Raw genomic sequence first — 9,736 nt, 5'->3', positions numbered from 1 at the left:
CCCAAGGAAGTCATCGAATGGAATGCTGGCCACTTCTGTTGGCTCTGTCGCAATCAAGGGTTCTGGTGTTACCAGGACTTCCTTATCTTGCTGAACTGTGGTGGCAGTTGGGGTAGGGCGGCTATCTAGGGTGACTTCTGAGTCAGATGCTATAGTGGAGGTGGAGGTTGTCTTCCTCAACCTACTGGCCCAAAGGTCATGGGACTCCTTTCTCCCCATCTTGCTGTAGTGGCTTCCCTCCACCAGGTGAATTGGGTCTTTGTTTTCATGCAGGTAGCTCCTCCCCTTGTCGGCCATGTTACTTGCTGCTTCCAGATGTTTTGAATAATGTGTGATGTGGTCCTGCAGTTTTTTCTTTTCAGTGGTGATGAAGTGGCACAGGCTGCAATAGAAGGGTGCGCTGTCCAATGGGATGTGATATTTATAGATGTGAGGAATGACATGCCTCTTTTCCCCTTCGTATTGGTCACAGAGTAGACACTGATAGGCCCTTCCTCTTCGGAGGATCTCTCTTTCCAAATCTGCCATCTGTATGTAAATTCACACATAAAATAAAAGAACATAATTAATTTCTAAAGAGCCACCCCCCAACCATACAAAAAAACTGAGTTCTGTTTCCCCTTTTTTCTTTATATGTCAAAAACCAATATCTTGAGGAGGCTGTACAACACCAGTAACTTAAAATCGACATGGTATTTTCAGTTTCTTTAACAGCTTCTTTGCCCACTCAGGTTTGTCTTTTCCTTCATACTTCTTCAGCTTATTGTGGTGAACAACGCGAGAATCACTCGGACTTAAATGAATGCTGAAAATCAAGTCATTAAACTTCCGCGTGATTACAAAAGGACCAAGATAAGTTGGTTGCAATTTTTGACATATTCCCTCCTTTCTACCCTCATTTAGATACCACACTAGTTGTCCTTCTTCATAATGATGTTGCCAGGTTCTAATGTCATAAGTTTCCTTTTGGTGGTGGGCTGCTTGTCTCAAGTGTCTCCTTGCTACTTCATGAGCTTTTAACAGACGTTGTCTCAGATTTTCAACATATTCTCCATAATTGTGCAATATTCCTTCTGGAGTACTATTCCCTAGCATCAAATCAGCTGGTAATCTAGTCTCCCTCCCCAGCATGAGGATGTTAGGTGTTAGTCCTGTAGAATCATGTGGAGTTGCTCTGTATGCTGCAGTGATAAAGTGTAGATTTTTGTCCCATTCGGTTTGCTCTCCTCTCAAATAAGATTTAATCATTTGTACTAATGTCCTGTTGAACCTCTCTGCCAAGCCATTGCATCTAGGGTTCCGGGGACTTGTTCTTGATTTCTTTATCTCCAATAAATGGCAAAATTCCTGAAATAAATTACTTTCAAAACACCTACCTTGATCTGACAGAATTGTCAAAGGACACCCGAATTGACAGACTACTTGTAACAGGTAGTGCGCACATGTCTGTGCTGTTTGGTCAGGTACAGCTATGGCTTCAACCCACTTAGTGAAGTGATCAGTGACTACGAGGACATACTTGTTACCACGAGGAGTTTCTGGAAGTGGTCCTAGCAAATCTGTCGCTAATCTGTCCATCGGCCCTCCTACCTGGTTTTCTCCTAATCTAGCTCGAGGGATTCTCTGTTCAGGTTTGTTCCGGGCACATGTGTCACACTTCCTTACCCATATAAGGACATCTTCTTTGGCCTCGTACCAATAGAACCGTTGTTTTAACTTACCATATGTTTTGTTAACTCCAAGGTGTCCTCCCATTAAACTGTCATGCATATATTTTAAAATGGTTCCTCGTAAGGACTGTGGTACAATGATCTGCAGATGCTCTGAACTATCGCATCGGCGGTAGAATTTCTTACATAAAACATTGTCAACAATACAAAGGGAGTTCCATAAATGCCAGTAATGGCGAATAGCAGGACTAAGTCTACGTACCTCTGCATGACTGACTCTCTGGTTCATCTTCACCCACTGATACACAATTTTAACATCAGGGTCATCCTGTTGCAATTCAGACACATTGATTTCACCTGTAAGTGGTGCTGGGTTTTCTCCTCTTGACCTAGTAGTGATGGCCCTTATTATATCATCTGATCCCTGTAGAGTTGACTGCTTATCATCTGTTATCCCTTGGTCAGGTTGATCCTCCAGTAATTGACTCAACATCTCCTTAGTTTTCTTCCTGCATTTACTGCATGGCCCACACTTCAAAGGTAGAGGCTCCATATAGTCAATTTCATTACTCTCACAAGTGCAATTCCTTGGATTAATACACATTCTAGAAAGGGAATCAGCATTTCCATGCTTTTTACCAGGCCGGTACTGCACGCTGAAATTGTATTGAGATAATATTTCTATCCAACGAGCTATACGCCCCTTTGGTTCCTTGAGACTGAAAAGCCAAACCAGTGCCTGATGGTCAGTCCTAACAATAAACTCCCTCCCTAGTAAATATTGTTTATAGTACTCGATGAAGTATCGCACAGCTAGCAGCTCTTTGTCAGTAACGCAATAGTTCCGTTCAGATTTTCCTAATGTGTGGCTTCCATAAGCTAAGACCTTTTCCTGTCCATCTTGTACTTGACTGAGTACTGCCCCAATAGCATAGTCGCTGGCATCAGTATCTAATATGAATTTCCCTTGGTCTCTAGGGTATGCCATTATGTCAGCTCCAGTCAGTGCTCGTTTTAGGTTATTGAATGACTGCTCACATTCCTCTGTCCAGTTGAATTTAACATTTTTCCGGGTCAGGTCAACCAATGGTTTTGCTATTTGGGAAAATCCTGCAATAAATTTTCTATAATAATTACCTAACCCTAAAAATCCTCTGACTTCCCTTACGTTCCTTGGAACTTTCATCTGTACAAGTTTTTCCACATTCTCTGGATTAGGAGAGATCCCCTTTTCATTAATAACATGACCTAAAAAGGTCACTTCCTTTTGTAGAAGTTGACATTTCTCTGGCTTAAGTTTTAATTTTGCTTGTCTGATACATTCAAAGACCTGTGATACTCGTTCCATATGCTCTTTAACAGATGATCCAAATACAACTACATCATCTAGATAGATGAGACAAATTTTCCACTGGAGACCTTGAAGTGCTAATTCCATCAGTCTCTGGAATGTTGCCGGTGCACATGAAAGTCCAAATGGCATTGATAAAAATTCATATAACCCGTACTTTGTCACAAAGGCGGTCTTTGGGATGCTGCTCTCTTCCATTGGTACTTGATGGTAGCCTGATGTAAGGTCAAATGTGGAGAAGTACTTGGCACCTGCAACAGCATCTAAGCAGTCATGTACTCTGGGCAATGGGAAAGCGTCTTGATTGGTTACAGCGTTCAGTTTCCTGTAATCGACACAAGGTCTTATCTTTCCATTTTTCTTAACTACCAGACAGAGAGGACTTGCCCATGGGGATTTAGATTTCCTAATAATTCCATTTTCTTCCATTTGAGAAATGATTTTTCTTTCCTCTTCTGCAAAGGCTAGGGGTACCCTCCTGGGAGGTTGTCTGATTGGTCTGGTGTCTCCTGTATCTATACTATGTTTAACTAAGTCAGTTAGTCCTAAATCTGAATCACACCTGGAAAAGATATCTGAATATTTACATAAAACTTTCCTTATCAGCTCTATTTCTTCTGAAGTCTTGTCTTCCGAGGCTTTGTTAAACATGTCCTGTAAATGTTCTGGAATCAATTTAGGAGTCTGTTCAATATTTACCTGACGAAGGTCTGACCCATTGATGAGGTCTATTTGCTCTGGTATAGGGATTACCTCCCCTTCCACTTCCTCAGCCTTGCCAATCCAGGTGTCTTGGTAAAGTTGAACAGCACTGCTGAATGGGTTTAAAATTCTTACCTTACTAGTAACCTCTTCTCTTGTATCAACTAAACAGTTTGCCATCATAACTGGATTTTTCTCCAAGAAATTAATAATTGGTTCTATAATATAATGTGATGAATTATCTCCCCTTTCACAGCGTTGTACATACACATCAACAATTTTCTCACTGAGTGGAGGAATGCTGTAATTGTCTGCCAATAAGACCTTGCGTACCAATAAGGGTGATCCTATTCTGATAATTGGCAGTACTTCATGCCCTAGCTCTAAAGTATTTGCTTTCAAGTTGATCTCTGCCTCCCCTATGTCATTGTACATCAAAAAATCAATTCCAATTAGCCCTTCATCTTGAATATCTGCAACAATAAACTCAAAACAAAATTCAACAGTATGAAGTTTTATTTTGAAAAGGGCCTTCCCAAATTCAACAAGTGGGTCTCCATTGACGGAAGTTAGTGGTGAAGATTTTTCTAAAACTGGTCTTTCCAGTTCTGGGATTTTGTCATAGACTCTCTTGGAAATTACTGACTTCACGGCTCCAGTGTCTACTGTGAAGAATATCTTAACATTTTCTAGTGTGCCCCTTAAATAGATCCCATCAGTTCTTGGATGCTGTCTATTGATTGAAAGTTGTTCAGCTTGTATAAGGTTCTCTGGCTCTGTCACTCTTTTCCTACAGGTGAGATCATCAGGTAAAATATCCTTTACTTGATCCTGAACTCCTTCACCTTGACCCACTTCATCCCCCATCTCTGTCATAATGGCCTCCTCTGCATTATGTCCCATGGAGTGACCTTGGGTCCCCGAGTCCTTAATCTCGACCTCACCTGAATCTGTGTCATCCGAGCTCTCCCCATCCTGATTCTGGACTCCTTCACCTTGAACCTCTTCATCCCCCATCTCTGTCATAATGGCCTCCTCTGCATTATGTCCCATGGAGTGACCTTGGGTCCCCGAGTCCTTCATCTCAACCTCAGCTGCACTTAAAACATTATTTTTAAATAAATTATTTTCGTTACAGTGACTTACTGAGATATACAAAGATCCACTTGTGAATTTAGATAGGCCCATTTCATCACCTGGGGTCTGCTCATGGCCTACTGAGCCGACCCGCTGCAGTTTAACTGTCGTGATTCTTTAGGAATAAAGTCTCTGGCGTTGGTATTGAACACAGTTTGATTTTCTGGTCTTGTAGATGCAAATCCTCTTTGGCTTTCATTTGATCTCCTGTTCACCCTCTGTGAACAATTCTTGGAAATATGACCTGGTTGTTGACAGGTGAAGCAAATTATTTCCCTCTTATTCTCTTTGTAACTAGGCTTACCTGAGAACTGACTCTTCTCACTTGAATCCTGCATTTGTTCTTTCAAATCAACCAACATATCTTTAAGCATTCCCTCTAAGTCCTGCTTATTCATGCATACCATTCCTGCCTTGTTTGATTGTTCTGTTTGATTAAGTTTCTCAGTTTTCTTTTCTCCTTGTCGTCCAGTTTCCTTCTGTTTTTGCTTCTGTCCAACATCATGGTCATTTTCCTGGTGATCCCTGTTGTTTGACTTCACTTGTCTTGTCCGCTGGTATCTATCACGGTCTTCCTCTTGATGTGTCCCTGTGTTTGTATTTCGAGCAGCCTCAAAGTAATGCACTACATGGTGAACAGCTTCCTCAATAGTGCTTGGCTCCTTGTTCAACTCTACATGTATTCTGGCATTGTTGTTATGTAGCCCCATCAGAAATCTCCTTAACAGGTCCTCTTGCCTGGTCTCTAGTCCTCTCTTTGGATATGCTTTGTCATATAGGCGCTTCAGTTCTGCTGCATATTCCTCGGCAGATTCTCTGTAATTTTGATTCCGACGACTGAACTGGGTCACATAGGCTTTTGTTGTCTCTATGACATCAAACCTTTCTTTCATCTCCTGAATGAGGACTTGATACTTGGAGGTAACCGAGGGTTTAAGTTGACCGTAAACGAATTCAGCAGCCTTACCTTGTATTCTAGGCAGCAACTGTTGTAATTTCTCATGTTCGTCCCATTTATTCAGATTACTAACCGACTCAAATCTGTTGTACCAAACCTTCCACTGCTCAGTGCCTGTAAAGGGAGGTAACTTGGCCCCAAAAGTCTTACTGTACCTTTCGTCTCTAATGATGCTGGAGGTCTTTACAGTAGAAGTACAACTCCTGCCATCTTCATCTTCTGATGATGAGGAATCAGAACTCACCTCTCTCTGTTTAGTACCAGAGTTATGTCTTTTTACTCTCTTTGTTGCTCTGGAATTCGTGGTCTGCTGAGAATATGTACTGCTAGGTTCAATAGCTTTATCTTGTAGATTCTTACCATTCAGATTTTGTACCATTGTCTTCATTTCAGTCATAGTTGTAGTCACTTCCTCAATTAGAGCCTTGAAAGTGCCTACGATACCTGATCTCTCCATACACCTTTCAAATGCTGCCTCATCATTTGGCTCTGGCTGATTAAGTTTCTGATCAAAAAATGGTGGTCGTGAAGTGACGGGTGCAGATCTAGGACGTGTAGAATTAGGTGTATTCCTAACAGATGGAACTATAAACCTTACCTCATCCTGACTGCTATAGTCAGTCTCTGCATTTACATCTCTGGGCAAAATTGAGCTAATCGTGCCAGTATTACTCCTACTTACAAGAGGGGTTTGTTGAGTAGGTGGACCCTGTTTGTTTAATGTACTCATTCTATCTCTGGTATCTGTTGCTACAGTCTGTGGCCTATTTCCTTTATGCAGTCTTTCTGACATCTCATCATTAGTAGAATCTACATCTGTTTGAGTATCTACTTCACTTGACTCTAAAGTGTCACCTGTTTCTAAGTTTTGTACCCTCTTCTTTTTATGTGCCCTTGTTGCATACATTGTGATTACCTGGGTTCGTTTCACTGGATCCTAGGTAAAATGCTCAAGGATCCCACTTCTGACACCAAAAATATGTAACGTGCTGACGCTACACTCTGAACTGCCTGAGTCTGTCAGGATGGTGCAGTTCAAATTTTGAAGTTTAAATTTATTTCTTTTATTATTTAATTCTTTTTTTTTCTGACACCAGGTACTATTTAAGTACCAAAGAAACAAAATGAAGAGTCTGCTTCAAGTTCCACAATTTATTTAGTGCAATAGTCCCTTTTAACAAGATAATAAATTAATAGCCTCCTCAAAATAACATGAAATTAATTCCTTTGTTTCTCAATTTCTCCCAAAATAAAATCAGAATTCAAGTAAATTCACAAACAGTTCTTTTGTAAAGTCTGATTCAGAGATAACTCAGAATATGTGACTTTAATTAAATTACTTGCAATTAATTAATAAATTGATAAAATTCCCAACTTTTGTAAAGTCTGATTCAGAGATAACTCGGAATATGTGACTTTAATTTATGTTATTCACACTAATTAACAAATTAATTGATCAGATTTCCAAATTCAGAAATATGTGATCAAATCTAAATCCCTAAAAATATTTCCTAGCAATTTCAATTATAGTTTTTAAACCCAGTAAAATTCCAAATGAATAAATAAACTTACATCTTAAAAATTATGCTAACCCCACTTGTTTCTCTAAAACCCAAAAGTTGCAGACTAACGAAAATTGACGGATTCGACATATTTATACCCCGTCAAAATCCGTTTAACCAATTTACTCTAAAAATTCGTCTACTAAAAACAGATTTCGTTTACAGTAAACGGAAAATGTCTCGTGCAACATAGTTCCATTATTTAAACTTTCAAACAAATAAAATTATACAATTTAAATACTACTTTTCATTCAACATCTCATGTATAAAGATAAAAATATTACTTTGTTTACTTACAATGTCACGTCATGAAATTCACAAGAGGCATGAATATTAATAAGGGTGAAATCTAAAAACAGCAAATTGACCCGGAAGTAAAGGTCAACCTTACAAAAAAATAGTAGCTGACAACTTCCTTCAAAAAGTGTACAAATAATGGAATTAAGACAGTGCATATACCCTAACAATACAAGAAATGCATCATATAGCCTGGGAATGAATCAGTAAGTGTGTCAATTAAAATATTTAATGATTTCCATGAAATGAAACGCACGTGTGACATATCAGTTCGAATTTCCTCAACATAACTAATACGTAAGATATGACATTACAATAATCTAGTAATAAATAAAATTACACACATTAAACTGTAAAAATAAGTACCTGAGCATAACATAATATTGTAAAATGCAAGTTTCCCGTAATTTACAACTATAAAACAAGTAAAGTTAACTCAAGTCAATCGCCAGCATTTAGGGACCATCTCAAAATATATGTTCAATATAACAACACAACATAACATTACAGTATGTTATGTTGTTAATATGCGTGTTGTTGTATACTCTGCATTGAGCAGAAGTGGATTAATTAAAATAATAATACTATCCTTCAGCACTGACTCTTGCTGTCCATTGCAGTTTAATGTAATTTACACATGCCATTCAACATACAATTTTTTTTCCCCCTTAATTATTATTATTATTATTATACTATTATTATTGTTATTATTATTATAATTATTATTATTTTAATACTCTTTTCCATAGATTATGTATCTGTTTATTCTACATGAGGCAGAAGTGGATTTCCGTATATCCTTTAGCACCGTCTCTTGCTGCCTCTTGTTGATGTACCAGACATTTTTTATGTGTTCAGTTATATGTATAATATTAGTAATAGTAATGCACATCATTGCACATTAAGTTGTATCAATTAAGAGTACAGATATATCTTAAATAAAGACAACCTATGTCTATGTGAAACTCAAAACACCACCAATGTGCTAAATGGGAAGAATCGCTCTTCATTATATGTTGTATTCTGTCTGTTATCTTATCTGTAATTATACATGTTATATGTTTATGCCCATTGGGCCCTGATTTGGTAATAAATCCTATTCTATTCTATTCTATTCTATATCTAGTATTATTCATAACACACAGATCGATTTACATTGCTTTTGATTATTCAACCCCTCACAAGAGGTACCATATCAAAATCATTAAGTTAAAGAATAAGGACATAAATAAAGCTCTTAGACAATGCAAGTCTTTGTTCAATTAAAGCCCCTCCCCCACCTGGTCAGATCCATAGGGGCTTGTCTTCCGGATTGTTAAATGTAAAATAAATTTTTAAAAAAATTTAAATCTACTTTTAATACACTTAAAAGTTGTTACAATAAAGATTCTGACACTTTCAGTCAAGAAAAACCACGTTTAAAAAAACATGTACCACACCTATATACATAAACTCTAGAATCTTTATTGTAACAACTTTTAAGTGTATCAAAAGTAGATTTAAAATTTTTTTTAAATTTATTTTACATTTAACAATCCGGAAGACAAGCCCCTATGGTCAGATCCACCTTCCCAAATATATACTGTTAGCCCGTTTAGATGAAAGCTTATGTACATTGACAATATATATGAAACAAATCAGCATGCACAAAATAATTGCTAAAATAAAGTCATTTCAATATAATTACACACAGTCATAATAGTAACCATACCTTATATCCTCTCACCTCTGCCTACTTTCGTCTTCGATTCACCGTTTCACGTGAGATGAGATGAGGAATGGTCATGTGATTTGCCATGTGACTGAGATTACTCTTGAATGATGGGTCACCAAACCTCTACAAATATTTACTTTGCCCAGGGACCTATATACTAGATCCCTGCTTTGCCCAAGCGTAATAGTCTTCCTTATTCGTATGTTGTATAATAAATAATTAACATGAAAAGGGTCGGGCACGGTGTACTCGATAATTCACACTCCAAGACGCGCCAAAACATGTTTTAAACAATAACTTGAACAGGAGTGTAATTCGTAAATTCCTGCATAATCGATGTGAGTG

The 9,736-nt window shown here is 38.1% G+C and overlaps 3 protein-coding genes across 4 annotated transcripts in view; all 3 read right to left on the bottom strand.

Annotated features, from left to right (window-relative positions):
• LOC133196143 (uncharacterized) overlaps positions 1 to 528 on the bottom strand; it is a 1,173-nt gene extending 645 nt beyond the window's left edge. Inside the window, exon 1 of the mRNA XM_061332076.1 lies at positions 1 to 528. This exon is cut by the window's left edge and continues 645 nt beyond it. Coding sequence (XP_061188060.1) covers positions 1 to 528 — 528 coding nt within the window.
• LOC133197168 (alpha-N-acetylgalactosaminidase-like) overlaps positions 1 to 9,518 on the bottom strand; it is a 27,458-nt gene extending 17,940 nt beyond the window's left edge. For both annotated transcript variants that reach the window (XM_061333053.1, XM_061333054.1), the window contains exon 1: positions 9,389 to 9,518. The gene's annotated coding sequence lies outside the window, so the exon portion shown is untranslated. The remainder of the gene's footprint in view (positions 1 to 9,388) is intronic.
• The window catches only part of LOC133197177 (serum amyloid A protein-like), a 270,340-nt gene that overhangs the window by 29,407 nt on the left and 231,197 nt on the right, over positions 1 to 9,736 (bottom strand). The window lies entirely within an intron of this gene.

The sequence above is a fragment of the Saccostrea echinata genome, unplaced genomic scaffold (genome assembly GCF_033153115.1).
Source record: "Saccostrea echinata isolate AGI-Se365-2 ecotype Australia unplaced genomic scaffold, CSIRO_AGI_Sech_v1 ptg000030l, whole genome shotgun sequence".
Classification (NCBI taxonomy): domain Eukaryota; kingdom Metazoa; phylum Mollusca; class Bivalvia; order Ostreida; family Ostreidae; genus Saccostrea; species Saccostrea echinata.
This window is presented reverse-complemented; position numbering and strand designations above follow the sequence as displayed.